Source organism: Cavia porcellus, unplaced genomic scaffold (assembly GCF_034190915.1).
Source record: "Cavia porcellus strain 051 isolate PalLab524CR breed Dunkin Hartley unplaced genomic scaffold, mCavPor4.1 scaffold_1, whole genome shotgun sequence".
NCBI classification, from domain to species: Eukaryota; Metazoa; Chordata; class Mammalia; order Rodentia; family Caviidae; genus Cavia; species Cavia porcellus.
The window spans coordinates 14914831-14931814 of record NW_026947484.1 but is presented as its reverse complement, the minus strand read 5'-3'; the positions used below and the strand labels follow the sequence as shown (position 1 = coordinate 14931814).

Sequence of the window (16984 nt, the reverse complement as noted above, 5' to 3'; positions counted from 1 at the left end):
CGCACGGCCTGCCGGGAATTGTAGTTCTGACGAGTCCTTTGCCTTTCTAACTTTGTGGGACAACGGGATAGAGATGGCAGAAGCCGGTGGCGTTGCCAAAGGATGGAGGGGGGCGGGCCTGAATAAGAAAGAGCAGGGCCTGAGAGGCAGAGACTGGAATGTAAGATGGGGACCTGAACTGTCCCAGAATGGACTCAAGGGCAGCGGCCAAAGTGGAGGACTGGAGAAGATTGGAGTGTGACCCGCCTGGGGGGGGGGCGGGGCCAGCGCGTGCACAGCCTCTAGGGGGCGGGGCTTGAACCCAGAGATGCTAGCGGGTCACGGCTGCTCAGCGAGTCCGACTAAGCGGACGACAGGAGAGGAGAGTCCGCCTGGAAGTGTGATGGTGAGAGAGATCCTATATCAAACTGACCGTAAAATGAAGCATGAAATAGGCACTCTCCAAACTTCTCTCTGACGCCAGCATTCTGTGACCTCGGCCTGCGGGTCTGGAATAAGTGCAGGGGTGGAGGGTCGAGAGGGAGAATGCAGTTCTGACTCACAGAACGACGAGGAGGGTCAGAGAGGGCAGTTTTATTAAGCAAGACCGGGAGGTTGTCGGTCCCATCCACCCCTGGTCTTGAGGTCAGGACCAGAGGTCTGAGGGTTCCTTCAGGCCACGTCCTGGCACGCAAAGCTCTGGTCCATCCACAGGCTGTTCTCCACGTGCATCTCGTACTTGCCAGCGTCTTGGCGGTGGCGCTGGTCTCGCAGATCTGGAAGGAACACTCTGGGGAAGGGGCGGAGAGGGGCAGGAAGGAGCTGCAGGTCACTTTACACGCGCACTGGGCCAGGCTAACCTGCCAGCTCTGTTCTTCGCTGTCCTGTCCCCCATCCTCATCCTGTGCTTGGTACGGGACCACCAAGGTTCCACCCCCAGACCCCGCCTTTAGACACAGGTCCCGGCCCTTATCTGTTGTCTTCCTTGATGTCCTCCCCGTCCTTGGCCAGCCCACGCCGGGCGGAGGCTCTCCCGAGATCTCAGCAGTCAGCATTACAGTGGTGCCATTGTGCGCCTTGGCGTTGTCTGGTCTTTCAGAATCTTAGCTCAGACTAAGGAAGAGGAGGGGAACGCAGCCCAGCCAAGGACTTGGAGGTGAAAAGGGGCGGAGTCATCACTTCCCCAGCTGATATCTGACCCTATATGTGAGGTGCCCTTAAATTCGCAGTGTGAGGAGAGCAAGCCATTAGTTTCTCTGGTTTCATTACCTTAGCTGTGAGGCCGAATTTATCTCTGCTCCTTCTTTGTGGTGAACAGAGGATCAAAAGAGACACAGTGGGTGGAAGCCCGGCAATGCCCTCAGGTCATGTAGTGCCTTGGAGCTCCGAGTAGTGAAGTCTGCCCATGATTGGAAGCCAGAAAACTCGGCTGGAACCCTTGCTCCGCTCTGGCTCGCTCTGTGACTCTTGGGGCTCTGGAGGATAGAATGATCGAAGCCCACAGCTGACTTCTCTGAGCCCGGAGCTGGGCTCCCTATAACCCTGACTGCAATAGGTAGGTCCCCGAGATATTCACGCACCACTGCACTGACTGCGGGAGCCCAAGGAGTGAATGCTCTTGCCAGCCTCCTCTTTGTCACTGGCCCAAGGTGTTAGTGACCTTGATGGTGTACTGGCCTGCAGCTGCCGACTCACACAGTGACACTTGGGCCTCTCACACAGCTCTTTGCTGTCCTTGCTCCAGCGGATGAACAGGTCCTGGAAAGCTGAAAAGCAGCAAGTCAGCTTGGCCTCGCTGCCCTCGATCAACACCACGTCCTTCAGCGGCTCTAGCACGCGTGGCAGCCACTTTTCACACAGCTCCTCTGGGATCTCTCCACAGCCAGGGTCCAGGCCCAGAGCTCTGAGATGTGCTCCAGAGGCCCACAGCCCAGTCTCCTGCCCACCTGACCCCTGGGGGGGGGCAGGTAGGAAGGGGGGCTACCACTTCACTGTTACCTTAATAAAATACCAGTCACTCTTCTGCACTTCAGTAATTTCTCTTCTTTAAGCCTGGTGACCCTAGTTGTTCAAGTCACTGTGCTTAGTGTGCCCACCCTATCCCAAATGCAGGAATGCACTCCACTTCCTTCTAAACTCCAGGGGTCCTCCCTCACTTGTGACCCCAGTAAGAGGCCTATATGTGAATGACTGGGGTCATTGATATCCAGGGTACATCCTGGAGCTGGGGCTGCAGGTTTCTGATAGGATTTGCTTTGGGCATCTGAGGAGTAGAGGGCAAACAGGGTAGAGACAGAGGCTTCTGACCATCAGCTCTTTTCCTGCCTGATGAAGGGTGGGAATGTCTGAGGCTTCTCTGAGGAGTGAACTCGCCCTTCAGGGATTGATTGAAGGACTTGAGTTGACTGCAGGAGCCACAGAGCTCTTCTGGATGGCGCAGTAGGGGCCATCCAGGGAAGTATAGGCAGTAGGGGTACAGGCAGGGAATTATATACATCGCTAGAGTCCTGACCTTGTTTATGTGGTTGCCCCTAAGTCCCCCAGGACCCTAGTGCCCACCTCCTGACCCAAGTGCACTCCTTATATAGCCGGAGGATGCCTGGAATTAGGCTCAGCTACTGGCAACCCAAGGGGGTGGAAAACCCATGCGGCTCTGAGGTACAGTGGCTGTCAGTACCTAGACAACTGGATGCAGCCCAAGCCCTCCCAAGACAGGGGCACCCTTCCTACTCCCAGGAGGGTCAGGCACAGCTCCCAGATAGCAAGGGACTCGGCTCATTATTGCAGCAGCTTTGCACACAGGTCAGCCTGCATGCAAGCAGGCAGACGTGCCCTTCCTTCGATGGTGTAGGTGAAGAGGGTACAAGTGTCCCTGCATGAAGCCAGAGTGGCCCCAAGACTTCATAATCCATAAAGCCAGTCATGGCAGGATCAGTGGCTATCACCAGTCCAAAAGTGTTACTCTTCCCTTAACACCCACAGGAATGGGTGTCATTTCCGCACAGTGCTCCCTGGTGGTAAATTGAGGTAAACGGAGAGGGGCTGGGAGAGATTTTTGAGAAAGGCACCCCTTCCAAAGCCAACCCCATCCACACTTCCTCCCTTTCATGCGGCAGGGTAGAGTTTGGCTGATCTGAACTATCCCTGGAGATCAGCATTACTCCTCATCCCCCTAACTCTTGATCCACCAAGCCCTTTTGGAACATAAGCCAGAGCATAGGGACATCTGACCACTGGGGTGAAGAGGTGCCCGGGACACCAGTAACAGTGTTGCTTCCACTCACTGTGACTACCCATCCAGGTGTGTAGCACTGTCACCTTTTGATCAGAGCAAATTTGACAGCTCTGCTGACATAAATTATCTTTGCTTCTCTGGGTTTGGAATAAGCAGTGCACAATCATTTCCAATGGAGACGGGAAGGCAGTTCCAGATCAGAGGGGGGACAGAAGAGAGGAATGTTACCATTTATCAAGATATGAGTTGAGGCACCTCATTTTATATGAAAACATTTGCAGTGTGTAGAGGATTAGAGATCCTTGCAGGCAAACTGTATATCTTCATCCCTAAAATGACAGGTGGGCAAGGTGTCTCTTTTATCCCTTCCAGCTGGCTTTAACATTCTGTTATTTTATGATGATGGAGCGCGCCTCTTCCCTGAGGTCCTGGGTAGGGCTGGGCAGAGGGCTGTTGGAACTGAAGCCAAGGGGCCTCAAATTCAGTTGGCAGCACACCAGTGCCAACTCTCTCTACTTGTGGTTGGAGGCTTTGTTCTTTTCTGTTTGCCAAGAACAGTTTGCTAGGTAGTTGGGGAACCAGCCTGTACACACAAGGAATCTGACTTCCTCTTTTCCTCTCACCTCAGGGCAGGGCAGCTCAGGGCTAGGACCCAGTGTCTGTTCTGTGGCACTGCAGGGGAACAGCCAGGAGCCTTAGCACCTAGCAGACCTTTTAACTTGCCCAGGGGACAAGAAGACCCAGGTGGATGTGTGCTCAGTCCCAGGAAAAGGCTGGCCATGGCCAGCCAGAGTGCCCACAGCTGCTCTGTGGCTTCCGATCCACACTGTGCCCCCACGAGGCTGGGGCCAGGGCATCTCCTTTTCTTCTGCAGCTCTTCACTCTGCTCCCTCTTGCCAACTATCAAGGACAAAACACATCTTCCTTGGGGTGGCGAGGTACAGGGCCAGAGTGAAAGAAGCTGAGCCAGGTCTGGGGTGTGGTTTGGTCCATGCTGAACCTCAGCATCCCCTAAGATATGGAAAGGAAGTGTGTGAGCAGAGGCAGGGCTCTGACCGGAGTAGCGAGGGCTCGACTGGTCTAACAGCATCCAGAAACTTTGGGGCAAGAGGCAAACTGCAGCCACCCCTCCCTTGGAGAAGGAGGGGATGAGGGCTCCCAAGAGCCAGCCAGTGTATCCTCAAACATGTCTTCATCAGAGAAGGTCACTGAGTGTCCTAGCCAAGGAAAGGCCCAGCACTCCCCCAAAGACCACACACATAGGCTCTGCTGCTTGCGGTTTTATTTTCCTAGTGACAGACAGACAGAGCTACACAGACAGCTGGATGACTGGTGGGAATGGGGGTGGGGGTGAGGTGGGGTGGGGTGGGGAGCGTAGTCAGGACAACATGGGCGACAGGGATTGGATGGAAGGGAAAACTTCAGGAAAGGCAATAAATAAATAAATACGAATAAGAAGGGCAAAGGCCATTGAAGGGTGGTAGGGACATCCCTGGGCCACCACAGATGCCCAGAGCTGCATCCGCTGGCAAAGGAGGAAAACTCCAGCCTGGGTGCCTACTCTCTCGCTTCAGTCTCCGAGCTTCCGCTTGTGCCTGGCTTGCCACTTGCTCCCCTGGCCTACCCCATGCCCCTGCATCCTCCCTCCTCTTGCCACCTCGATGCCCTCTTGCACATCCTGGCTCCCTCCCTGGCACTCTGTCTGTGTCTTCCCCCTACCTCACTGACACATTCCCAGCCCTGGGGCCTGACACCCTAAGCGCCCTCCTGTTCCTCCTCTCTAGCCGCTCACCCCCTGGTTCTCCCTGAGATGCACTGTGGCCGCACCCCCACTTCCCAAAGTCTCCCCTCCCTACCCCTTGGCGATTTTTCCTTTCTCTTCACTTCCCCCACCCCCATGTGACCCCTCTTCCTGTTTGCACCCCTGCTCAGCCTAGCCAAGGGTCTTCTGCTCTGGCCAAAGTCCCTGGGCCTCTGTCCCCTCAGGTCCATGAGGTAATAGCCTGGCCAGATGTTGCTGCTGGTGGTATCTGAAGCCCCAGGTCCAGCCGGCTCAGCCTGGGCCCTGGAATGTCCCATGGCATCATTGGGAAGCCCAGGTCTCAGCCCGAAGCGGCCGGGTGTGGTCCACGCCGCTGCTAGGGGTTGCTGGGGTAGGAGCGGAGCAGCACCTTGTGGCGGGTGGCAGCCTCAGCCCGGCGCCGCCGCTGCTCGCCCAGGAACTCCTTGAGCCGGTTGGTGGTGAAGGTGAGCGTCTGGCGGCGCAGCTTCATCAGGTAGGCATCCTGCAGCCACGGGTGGGCGAGGCAGTCCTGCAGGGAGGGCCGGCTCCTGCCAGGCCAGGCCCAATCACAGGTAGTGAGCCAGGACAAGACTCCAGCCCCATCCAGCCAGGACTCCAAGCCCCATCCCTGGATCCTGCACCCACCACTGTGTGTGTGACATTAGGTAACTGGGGGTCACAGGTGTGGGCCACCCACCATGTCCAACTTGCTATAGGCAAGTTGCTAGCAGAAGTAGCAGGGGAAGAGTTGGGGGTCTTTGGCCAGGTGGGGCCAGGTCAGTCTGCACTCAAGAGCAGGTAAGGCTGGAGGTGGCAGGTAGGGCCCCACTCACCAGGGATGTACTGAGAGGATCTTTCGCAAGAAGAGGGTGGCGCTCTGGGATGTGTTGGGGTATAGCTGGAAGGCATCAAACCGGCCCCCCACAATCCGAGCTTCTGTTTCCTGGGGGTCTGGCTCATAGAATGGAGAGTGTCCACTGAGCCTGTTGTAGAACACAGTTCAGTCACCACAGACCCAGCAGTGCCACTCAAGGGTAAGATTCCACTCCCAGGCCTCCAGGCCTCCAGTGCTTGGGCCCAGTGCCACCCTGCATATGCCTGGTGTGCGCTGGGCAGACAGGAAACAAGGGAACAGGTGCAGCAGGAGGTGGGGCAGCAGCCGCAGTACTTACATGATGTAGACGAGCACCCCTGCTCCCCAGATGTCCGTTGCAGAGCCAATGGGTTCTCCCTTCACCATTTCAGGAGCTAACAAGAGACAGAGGCTGAGCTGACCCAGTAACAGGGAGCAGGTAGAGTGGAAGGGCTTAAATTAAGGACAATGCCCAGGTCACTGGACTGTGGGCACAACCAGAGCGCAGGTGATAGAGGCCACCCTATGGGCCAAAGGCAGGGGTGGCCCGCAGGGGGCATGTAGCCTGTAGCCGGCCTGAGGGGGGAGCCCAAGAACTGAATGACAGCATCCCCAGAGCTGCAGAGGTGCTGAGAAGCAGGGACACCAGTTCCTCTGGATCGCCCCTGGGTAGGACTCTCACTGGCTAACACCGAGATTAAGAGCCTTTGAAACCAGCCCAGCTGGCAACAATCCAGACCTGCCCCTCTGCCCAGGGGACCCCAGGCAATCTGCTAAACCATCCTGGCTCCACTGTCTCACCTGGAAAGTGTGGCTTATAGAATAACTGCAAAGAGTAGAGATGATAAACATCAAATATTTAGCAGGTAGCTAAATGACAGCTGGTTTTCCTTATGTATATAAAACAGTAACTGATTCTCCGTCTTTTCAGCTTTCACATATCCCGCCTCTATCATTTGTAACTGTCTAACTGGACAAATACTGAACTTCAGTATGTCTGGTCCCAGATCTGTAAAACGGAGGCAATGTGATGCCAAACTCCAGGCTCTTATAAAGATCCAGTGGGGCTAAAACTCCACACAAAGGACTCACTGCTTGTGTACAGTAAGCATATGACACATGGCACAGAGCAGACGCCCCCATCCAGACCCCAGCTGCTAGCTGGGCCCCTCACCCATGAACTCCAGGGTGCCCGTGCGGTGGCCGAGGGGCCGCAGGGCCTGGGGGTTGTAGGGCTGAGCACTGCCAAAGTCGACAATCTTGAGGGCATTGTCAGGGGCCAGAAGTAAGTTGTCCGGCTTGATGTCCAGGTGTAGCACGTGGCGGCCGTGGAGGTAGTCCAGGCCCTGCAGCAGCTGCACCACGTATGTGGCCACATCATCTTCTGAATACCGGAATCTGGGGGCGGCAGGGTTGCAGGTGATGTCCCAGCCCAGCCTCTGCCACGCTCCTCCCTGCAGCCCTGGCGTTCTGGCTACCTGTCACTGAGCCCACAGAGGAGTTCCCGGTTGCCGCAGCTCTCCGCAATGAGCACGAGGTACCGAGGGGTGATGTAGGCCTCGTGCAGGGACATGAGCCGCTCGTGGTGCAGCGACCGCAGCACTTCGTACTCCTGCAGGACCCGCCGCTTGCCCTCAGCTGCATAGGGCACAATCTTGGCCACAAATGTCCGGCCAGTGGCATTTTCCCGGCATGCTCGCACGACACCAAAGCGGCCCCTGTGTGTGTAGGGATGCCACGGACTCAGAGGGACACATTTCTGTCATGAGGACTAAAAGGACACTGGGGACAAGCATGCAGTGGCTCTGATGTGGGCTTCAGTATTCAGTCCTAGGAACCAAGGCTCCAGTTCCAGCTCTGTGCTCACTAACTCTCTACTTTTAGGCAAATCCCATAACCTCCCAACCTCAGTTTTCCCATCTGAGAAATGGGCGATATTAATAAGGCAGTGTTGTCCTTTCAGATTAGAGAGAGCACGTGCCTAAAAAGCTGGTACAGTGCCTGGCTTGTCTGAACTCATCATTCTAAGGCCCTCTGTGTCCACATCCTCCTCAGCCTGGCCAGGGCAGTCTGCTCTGCTCTCTGAACCCCTGCTTTCACCACATTCAGCACCCCCACACCCCACAACTTTCTTCTTCCCAGCCTGGCTTACCTGGCCTTCTCCTCCAGGAAGGTATAAGGTTTCTGAGGGAGGCCCTGTCGAAGAGCCGTGGTGCCCTCTGGCACGAGGGAGCTGATCGTCTCCTTGGCTGGGCTGAGGCTTTGCACTATATCCTTGGTGGGCTCAGGAGGGGGCTCAGGGGCTGGGGGCTCAGGGGCTGGGGGTGCAGACACGAAGGAAGTCACCATATACAGGGGGGTAGAGGAAGGCGCCGGTTTCACTCCTTGAGGGGTGGGGGCTGGCGTTGGGGTCCCACTGTCAGAGGCGGAAGACTTGGGCTCACTTAGGGTGACCTGGGCACTGGGTGGGGTGGGCTCTGCCTGCTGAGCAGCCTGCAGACCTCTGTGCTTTCGTGGGGGGGTTTGGGGTACAGGACCTACAGCCTTAAGTGAGGACAAGGCCCGGCTAGGGGATGTGGGTGGCGATGAGGGGCTGATAGCAGCTGACAGGGGTGCTGGAGGAGCAGGAGCAGGAGCAGGAGCTGGGATGGAGGCCAGTGAGGTAGGAGAATCAGCCGGGGCCCTGGCCGGCCCTGAGGTAACAGGGGCATCTTTGGAAGCAGCAGATGGCCAGGCTGAAGAATCTAAGGATGGACAGAGAAAAAACTGCCACACACCCTGACAGCAAAGCCATGATGTTCTTAGGGGGCCCCTTCCTGCCCCTGCCACCCCCACCTCCTGTCCACTGACCTTGGATGCCCCTGATGAGGACCTTCTCAGAAGGGTTGCTGAAGGGCCCCTGCCCAGCACGGTTGACACAGGCCACACGGAACCTCACGGTCACACCAGCTGGCAGGTGCGTCACATTGTAGTAACAGTCAAGGATGCCCGAGCTCACCGGGTGCCAGGTGGACTCCCCTGTGGGCAGCATGGGGTTGGGGCTGAGGGCAACAAGGGGTGACCCAAGCTCCCGATGCTGTCCGTGAAGAGCCCAGCAAGGCCCAGAGAGGACACTTGTCTCCCCAGGTGCTGCTACACATCACCTGACTTCACCATCCGCCTTCACCACCCGCCACCCTGCCCCGTTCCTCACCATCCACCCGCCGCTCCAGTGTGTATGTGCAAGGTGCCCGGCCGTCGCCTGGCTTCCACAACACCAGGGCAGTGTCCTGGTAGGTCTGGGGCACCTCAGGAGGAGCTAGCTTTCCTGGGACGCCTGGCAAGAGGAGAAGCACAGTGATGGCCTGGTTTAAGGGCCTTCTGAGCCCTGCCCCACCATCTCCACCACTACCCCCTCAAGCCCTGCCCCATGCTCACGGGCCACGGCGATGGTACATGAACTCGTAATGCTGCCGAGGACGTTGGTGGCTGAGCACTCATAAAGCCCAGCATGGCGCTTGCCTGCCCGGGGGATACTCAGTAGCTGCCGTCCATCTTTGCAGGACACGATGACCACTGAGGGCTCTGACTGCAAGGACTGCTTATCTGGGCATGAGGAGGAACAGGAGGGGCTGATGAGTGAGGCCCCACAAGTCTAGGCCCCCATCTGCCCTGCATCCCAAGGCATGCACCTGGGGCCTCTTGCCACGCCCTCCCCTGTGGAAGATACAATCTTACCTTTCATCCAGGAGATGCGGGGTGCAGGGCAGGCTGCAGGCAGGCAGAGCAGAGTGGCTGCCTCCCCCTCCAACAGCACCTGGTCCTTGAGTTTGATGTGGAAGACTGGGGGGAAGTCTGGAGGGACAGCAGAGACAGCCATCAGTATGGGGGTCCTGGCCACACCCTGCCAAGGGAGGGGCAGGTGCATGTCTCGGTAAGGTGGCACCTGCAGGGAGCACAGAGCCTTTTCCCAGCCAGACGTGGGGAACAGAATCTCATACTATGCCTTTGAGAATTTTCTCTGGGGCCAGCATCACTTTCCCTGGGACCGCGGCATGTGTAGAGGCATTTTTTTCCTTGCACTGATTATTGAAAATGCTTGCTACATAACTCAGGCTTGTAAATCATGTAGAGCAGGTTCTCTAAGTGCTCTACAAGGATTTGTTAAAATAAAAACAAACACTGTAAAACATTCACAGTTAATATTCTGCAATACCACTCCCTCTGGGCTACCACAGGACACGAGAGATGGGAAAGGAGAGGAAAGATGAGCTGAGGGCAGCTCTCAACCCCAGAAGCGTGCCCGCTTCCTGCCAGTCTTTCCACGTGGGGCCCAGGGGTGGGAGAGCCCCGACCTTCTACTACTCATCAGGATCTACTAAGTGAGGAAAGCTTTGGACAGGGCAAAAAACAGTATCTCCATGACCTTGGGGGAGTTGTTTCCCCTCTAAGAAACTATTTCTTCCTGTAAATTGAGGAAAATAATAATACCAAGCATGGAGAGTTCCCGAGAGATTTAAAAGACGCGTGTAAAGTGCTTAGTGTGTGTCAGACATGAAAGAAGTGCTCATAAACATCAGCTGTTATTGTGATTGTTACTATTATCTAATTAATATGCCCATCAGAGAAGCCAGGAGCAGAACCTGGAAAAAGGCTGCTTCAATAAAGCAGAGAAGCCACTTTGCCACGGGCTGGTGGCCTTGCCCATGGAAAGGCTGAGGCCACGGTCTGTGCTCTAGTGCAGCTGGCCTGTGGCTCCTCAGTGCCATGAAGAATTTAAGTACATGATCCCTGGAAGGCACCTTTAGAAAAATAAGGATCTGGTCTGTCTACAGGGAACAGAAGAGGCTTTTTAAAATTTTTTTTTCGCCCTTTTTTCCAGTATCAAGGATTGAGCTCAAGACTGCCTGCTTGCAAGGTATGCGCTTATGCCGCTAAGCTAAATCCCCAGCCCCCCCTTTTTTTCTTTTTTATACCTGGGCAGAGGGAAGAGCCCTGGGAGCCCCAGATGCTGCTGCCTCAGTACCTGGAGGGGCTGGGGTGGGATAAGCCCGGCAGGTGATATTCTGCAGGAGAGGGTGACCAAGGGAGGAGCATGTCCCCCCCCCCCCCAGGCCCTCTTGTTTCCTAAAGAGGACATGGTCTCATCAATGGCTGTCCCCAGTGAGGGCACTCCGCACAGACAGAGAGGGACGTCAGGAGGAGAGGTCATAGGTGACCCTACCTAGCTCTGCCACCCCCACCCCCATTACCCCAGGGCCAGCCTAGTTGGTCAAGTGGGTCTGGGACGGGCTTCTTCCTATAGAAGGAGGATGAGGTCACTCACTCTGCTCAGCAGGAAATCAGCTGTACAAGCAAAACAGAGCACAGGAGCAAGGCCCCAGGTGGGAAGGCATCAGCTGTTCCCAGGCCTCTCTGCTAGATGCGCCCCACCCACTCCCACTTTTCCAGCCTCCACCAGCTGGCTTCCCTTCCTGCAGCCCCACAGCCCTGGGCAAGGCTGGACACAGTCCCCTCCAGTCATGGCAAGGCCACAAGCACTCTGAGTAACTTAACCAGGAACTGGGCAAAAGCAGAGCTGGTGGCTTCCAAAGATGGGGAATGTAGCCTCGCTTGGTGGCCAGCTCCTATCTTTCCTGCTGCTCTGGGAATCTGGCCTCCCAAGTGCTTTAGTAAAGTTCCTTTTCAGGTCAAATGGCCTCAGGCAGAGAATGCTTCCTTCCCTGCAGCCTCAGGACACTGGGACATGAAACAGACCCCCAAAGAATCCTGAAGGCTGCTTTTCCTAGCAAATGGACTTTCTGTGGGGGTAAGGGAGACCAGGAGAGACAGCCAGGTGTTTAGGGCTATAGAGAAGTAGAGAACTGGGGCATGGCCCAGACTTGGGAGCAAAGTGTGTCTTTGGGGGTACACAGATGCAGGCATGCCTCAAGAGGAAGGGGCAAAGGAACAGGATGTGGCCCTCCCCCTGCAGTCCTGGGGACTGCACTGAACTAGCACGCCCCCCACCTTCTTATTTTTATTTATTTATTTTTTTAAATTTTTCTTTTTAGAGACAAGGTTTTAAGTCACTAAATTGCCCGAGTTGGGCTTGAATTTGCTTGTCTTCCTGGAGTGCTAGGATTATAGGCATGTGCCACTACTGCTGGCCAAGAGGAACATAATCTTGAGCTTCTTCTAAGCTCCACCCAGACACAGAAATCTTCTAGAGACTCCTATGAGAGATGAGGTTAGTTAAAGAAAAACCTAAGTATGGGGCCCTGGTTCCAGAGGGCCAGCTACTCTGCTGACTAGCTCTGCAACTTGGACAAGCTACTTAGCATCACATCACTAAGCCTGTTTTCTCACCTATAAAATGACCATAATTGTTGCTAAATAATGCTGCAGGATTGAATGAGATAAAGCTTGTAAAACGCTTACTAGGACCCTTGGCTTTGCTAATTAATGACAGCTGCTCTGATGATGAGCTTTGTTCTCTTGACTCCAGGCCCTTTCCCTGGCCACCCTGTTCCCAGAGGTGGCCCACGTTCCCCCGCAGCCAGGACTGGGGCAAGGACATGCTCACCCAGCCCACCTCTCACCTGATTCACTGGGCACGTACTGCTGACCCAAGTCCTCTTGGACACCGGCAGAGAGGTTTGGTTGTGATAAGCCCTTGTCCTTCCGCAGGCGCGAGAGGCCCCAGCGGAGCCGGCTTCGGCTTTCCCCTGGCGCTGTGGAGAGCCCCATAGTGCCAGACCTCAGCCCAAAGAAGCAGAAAAGAACACCTAGCCCCTACCCTTCCTGTCTCCCATCCCATCCCATCCCAGCCTCTGCCTCCCTGCCTCCCTGCCCTCTAGCCAGCAGCACCCTTTGGGCTCCAGCACCCCCTGCTTCGTCCCAGCGTTCCTCTGCATGAGCCCTGCTTCGTCCCAGCACTCCTCTGCATGCGCCCCACCACCTTACCTGCCGCCTTACCCTAGACTCCCGCTCACCTGAGGAGCCCGACGTGGCGCTGGCCTCGGAGCCCAGAGACTCGGCGGAGGGAGTCGTGGTGCCAGCCTGAGCAGCCAGCTGGTTGTGCGGAATGCCCAGGCGCCTCAGGCTCTCGCCCTCGGACGTGGCCCTGCGCAGCCGTCCGAAGAGCGGCGTGCTGCGACCCGAGCCGCCCCCGGAGTCCTCGCTGCTGCCACTGCGCTGCAGCCGGCTCGACAGCCGCTCCAGCGTGGAGCTGAGCCTCCTGCGCACTGCCAGCACCGGGGAGCCCCGCGCCGAGCTGCCGCCCTCGGAGCTCTCCCCGTCTGCGCCGCGGGTCTCCCAGGCCGGGTGGCGCTGCGCGGGCGGCGTCCGCCGCAGCCTCTGGGACAACGACAACGAGAGGCGGCGGGCCAGACCCGGCTCCCCGACAGGCCTGAGGTCCTGCACGGAGCGCGAGCGCTCGGGCCGGCGCACCAGCTCCAGTGGGGTTCCCGCCGGGCTGGGCCGGTAGATGCCGTCGTCGTCCTGGGCTCCGCGGAAGGGGCCGCGCTCCTCCGAACGGGAGCGGCTGAGCAGCCGGAGCCCCCGCGACAGGGGCGACTCTCGGCTGCGCTTGAACTTGGCCTCGAACACGGCCTCGGACTCCAGGTTCTCGATGCTGCTGCTCAGGCTGCTCCCTGGCCTGGGGGGCACCGTGGGTGCCTGGACTTTCTCGGCTACCACTGGGGCAGCCTTAGCCGAAGGCACGCGCTTCTCGGAGCCTCCTGCAGGTGGGGAGGCCACCCTGGCAAATACGGCCGCGTGGGGTTGGGGCCCTGACGCCGCTGTCGCGGGACCCTGTTGGGGCTGGGAGTGACCAGCTAGCTGGAGCGACTGCATGATCTGGGCATAGGGAGTGAGGGGCAGTTCCAGGGTCTGTGGAGCCACGGGGAGCGGTGCCGGCTTGAGGGCTCGCACTGGCTCAGGTGTAGGCTCCCGGGCCTTCTCGGGGGCAGGCTGGGGTTCTGGGTGCTGGGGAGGCTCGCTGGGAGTGGCGGGAGAAGGTTGCGCAGACTTAGGCATTCTGGGTTTGGGGACGCTGGGCCGCGCAGGGCTGGACGACTGGGCCTCACTGAGGGCAGACAGGGAGGGAGACTCCTGGAGCCTGCGGGCCCCAAGCCTGGCTATGGGAATTTCAAGGGGCGCCCCCGCGCGGCGGTGCCGACCCCGGGGCTCCGCCTCTCCCTGGGAGAAGCTGCTGCTCTTTTGCAGCCCTCGAGCCTCGGGTGGGGGCTGGTGGTGGGGCGCTGCTTCGCTGGAAGCAGCCCGAGCCATCCGGGGGTCCCGCGCACGGCCCCCCAAGCTCTCCAGCAGGGGACCCCTGAGGCCGCTGACCTTGCCGTCCTCAGGGCCTCCCCGAAGCAGCCGCTGGCGCAGGGCCTGCAGCCTCTGGGCGTACTCGCCCTCACCCAGGCCACCCCGGGCCAGGCGGGTGGCCCCCGGGCTGGGGCTCCTGCGTTGCGGCAGCTCCACAGATGCTGCCTTGTGCAGGCCCCGGCCCGGCTCCCGCGGCCCAGCCCGGGGCAGGGCGCTCTCCGCGGAGCTGCCCCTGCGGAGCTCTCCCCGCCTGGGGCTAGGCCCAGCCGGGGACTCCTGGCCTGGAGAGGGGAGGTCCTGAGGGCTGGGGGCCTCCTGATCCTGAGGGGGAGCCCTTCCCTGCTCTTGCCAGTCCATGGGGGTGGCAGCCCCGGCCTCCGGGGTCCCCAGGGCGTCATCTTCAGTGGGAATGTCGGTGAGGGACACCCTGGAGCCCGAGAACTCTGGCTGCAGGGGGCGGGGCACCGAGGGCAGCTCCTCCAGCTCTTCCTCTTCAGAGTCGGAGGAGGACGAAAGGCCCCCGCTCAGAGGCGGTCTTCTGGGCATGGCCACCCACACCCTCTCTGGGGGAGCCCGCAGCAGCTCTGGGATGGGACGCAGCACCAGGTGGCATTTGTAGCTGATCTGAGAGCGCTGGAGACAGGTGTTAGAGTTAGACCATAGGGGTCCAGAGCCGGGACCCCCCACTCCACACGCACAAAAGATGCCTAGGCGGGAAGAGGTCAGGGTGGCAGGAGGGAAGACAAGAGAAAACAGGGAGGTGGAAGAGAAGGAGGCACAAAGCCTGGGTGAGAAAAGGAGATCATGGAAGGACAGCCAGACTCACCTGCCACCTCCGCCGGGACAGGAAGAGCTTCAGGTGGTCTGTGCTCACCTCTGCACCCTTTGCTTGTGTCTGCAAACCCAAGAAACAGGGCCTGAGGGACAGCTGTCACTCAGACCCTCAAGTTGGGTAATGGAGAGATAAAGTCCATGGCAGACAGTGAGTCTGGGTCCCTGGAGGTCCCCTTGGGACTGTCAGGACACCTCCTACTGCCAAGGGGCACATCTGCAGATGCACTCCCTGAACCTAAGGGAAGAGGCAGAAAATGATAGCTCCCACGGGTGGCTTCCAGCTTGCACCAGGGTTCAAGGTCCCCTCCTGCTACACTGGCTGCCAAGGGAAGCCTGTGCTCTTAAGCCCCTGGCAGGCCCCCAGCTTTCCAGCTGTCTCCATGGAAGGTCAGCATCCCCACATCTGGAGCTATGGTCCAGACCAAGATAGAAGCTCCCCTCAGCACCCTACCCAGGCTCAGTCTCCAAAGTGGCTTTCTGTCTGAGGAAGGCTCTCACTGCGAGCAGAATGAGCTCAGTCTTCACTGACCCAGCTCAGTGCTCAATGGAAATTTTTTTTTTTTTTCTTTTTATCGGTACCGGGGATTGAACTCACGACCGCCTGCTTGCAAGGTAGGCACTTATGCCACTGAGCTAAATCCCCAGCCCTCAATGGAAATTTTATGCAGGTGTTTTCTAAACTCTGCTGCACCCTCACCCTGTGCCAGGCACTGTGCCCCAGTGCTGGGGTCTGACCTCTACCCACACACAGCTCACAGCTAGGAGGATAGCCACCCACTAATCAGTGTGGGTCAGAGGTAGGCACACAGAAGAGAAGGAACCAGGGAGAACTTCGAAGAGGACCTTTGGAGTGGGGTGGGGTACAAACCTATGCCTGGAGTCCGTGATACCCCAACCTGCTGATCACTGATTTGAGCCTAGTTTCCTTATCAAAATAGGAGCAATGAAACCTTTCTTTGCAGAGCTATCATTAGGCTAATAGATCATGTATACAGAATAAAGCATATCAGTTTCTGCACATGCACATCGCAGTAAGCGGAGCTGCCAGTAACCTTCTCTGTCTCCACCCCTGTACTACTACCTGGCAAGATGAGACTCACTTTGAACCAAGGATGCTCTAGAGTCTCCTCTGCAGTAGGTCTCCTATGACAGAATAAGAATTAAATAGAAATTTGTTATTCACTCATTCATACAGTCAATAAATGTTTGGGAAAACGGCCTCTGACGAGCTGGGAGCTGCTTGTTTAAAGGCAGAGACTGGGTAGGAGTAAGGGGTGGCATAAAGGTCTCTGCAGGTGCAGGGAGACCTCAGGGGCCCGTACTCACAGCCGGTCCTGCACCAGCACTTTGATGAGGAAGCCCCGAGCCTCTCTGCTAAGGCTCAGGAACCTGGTCTCCTCGAAGGCCACATTGTAGTTCTGGATATTCATCAGTGTTGTCCGATCATTTTCCCCAACAAATGGGGAGATTCCTGTCAGGCTGCAGGGGGTAGGGAAGACGGTCAGGAGAGTTGGGCAGGGCCCTGGGCTGAGGCAGGGGTGAGGTGGGTGGGTGGGGGCTGGAGCCTCCGGTTGTGAGATGCAGATGCTGCGTAAATCTGGACAAGAATCCAAAGCTTTCAGACTCATTGTCCTGCCCTACTTCACAGCAACCCCAAGGAATGCGGGAGCGGCAGTCCTGCAGTGGGGCTCAGCTGTCCTTGCTTTAGAGGACGAGTTCCACCCCCACTCCAGGGGGCCTCTCCACCCTCTCTTTGCCCTGGGGATGTGCCCTGTCCCACTAGTCCTTGTTCTGAGCATTCAGAGCCAACTAGTTTGTTGCCAAAATAGCACTGGATCTGCACTGGCCTCTCTCAGTCCTTTGTGCCCCGATCCTCACAAGGGCCAGGGCACCCATATTCATGCACTCGTGTGGTCCTGGCAGTTTGAGAAGGAGCAGGGGTGTGGAAGGGGAGAGGTGGACCATTAGCCTTGTAAGTAGCAGGGGTGGGTCTGCCAGGAGACTGGCA

At 57.6% G+C, this 16984-nt stretch overlaps 2 protein-coding genes across 11 annotated transcripts in view; both read right to left on the bottom strand.

The window, feature by feature from the left end:
- Positions 1-164: 164 nt before the first annotated feature.
- Spegnb (SPEG neighbor) lies at positions 165-2974 on the bottom strand. The gene is given in 6 exon segments (XM_063244915.1): positions 165-811; positions 953-986; positions 989-1081; positions 1356-1454; positions 1560-1959; positions 2960-2974. Coding segments are annotated over 6 exon segments (801 nt in total). The 3' UTR covers positions 165-651.
- A 1505-nt stretch (positions 2975-4479) lies between these two features.
- The window catches only part of Speg (striated muscle enriched protein kinase), a 53357-nt gene continuing 40852 nt past the window's right edge, over positions 4480-16984 (bottom strand). For all 10 annotated transcript variants that reach the window (XM_063245619.1, XM_013146160.3, XM_063245628.1 and 7 more), the window contains 15 exons: positions 16303-16455; positions 16077-16119; positions 14969-15037; positions 12804-14775; positions 12411-12542; positions 9568-9684; positions 9268-9435; positions 9044-9166; positions 8701-8868; positions 8003-8594; positions 7329-7568; positions 7025-7248; positions 6170-6245; positions 5831-5980; positions 4480-5545 (listed from right to left, as the gene is read on the bottom strand). In XM_063245619.1, the coding sequence (XP_063101689.1) occupies positions 5353-5545; positions 5831-5980; positions 6170-6245; positions 7025-7248; positions 7329-7568; positions 8003-8594; positions 8701-8868; positions 9044-9166; positions 9268-9435; positions 9568-9684; positions 12411-12542; positions 12804-14775; positions 14969-15037; positions 16077-16119; positions 16303-16455 (4420 nt within the window). In that variant the 3' untranslated portion in view covers positions 4480-5352. The remainder of the gene's footprint in view (positions 5546-5830; positions 5981-6169; positions 6246-7024; positions 7249-7328; positions 7569-8002; positions 8595-8700; positions 8869-9043; positions 9167-9267; positions 9436-9567; positions 9685-12410; positions 12543-12803; positions 14776-14968; positions 15038-16076; positions 16120-16302; positions 16456-16984) is intronic.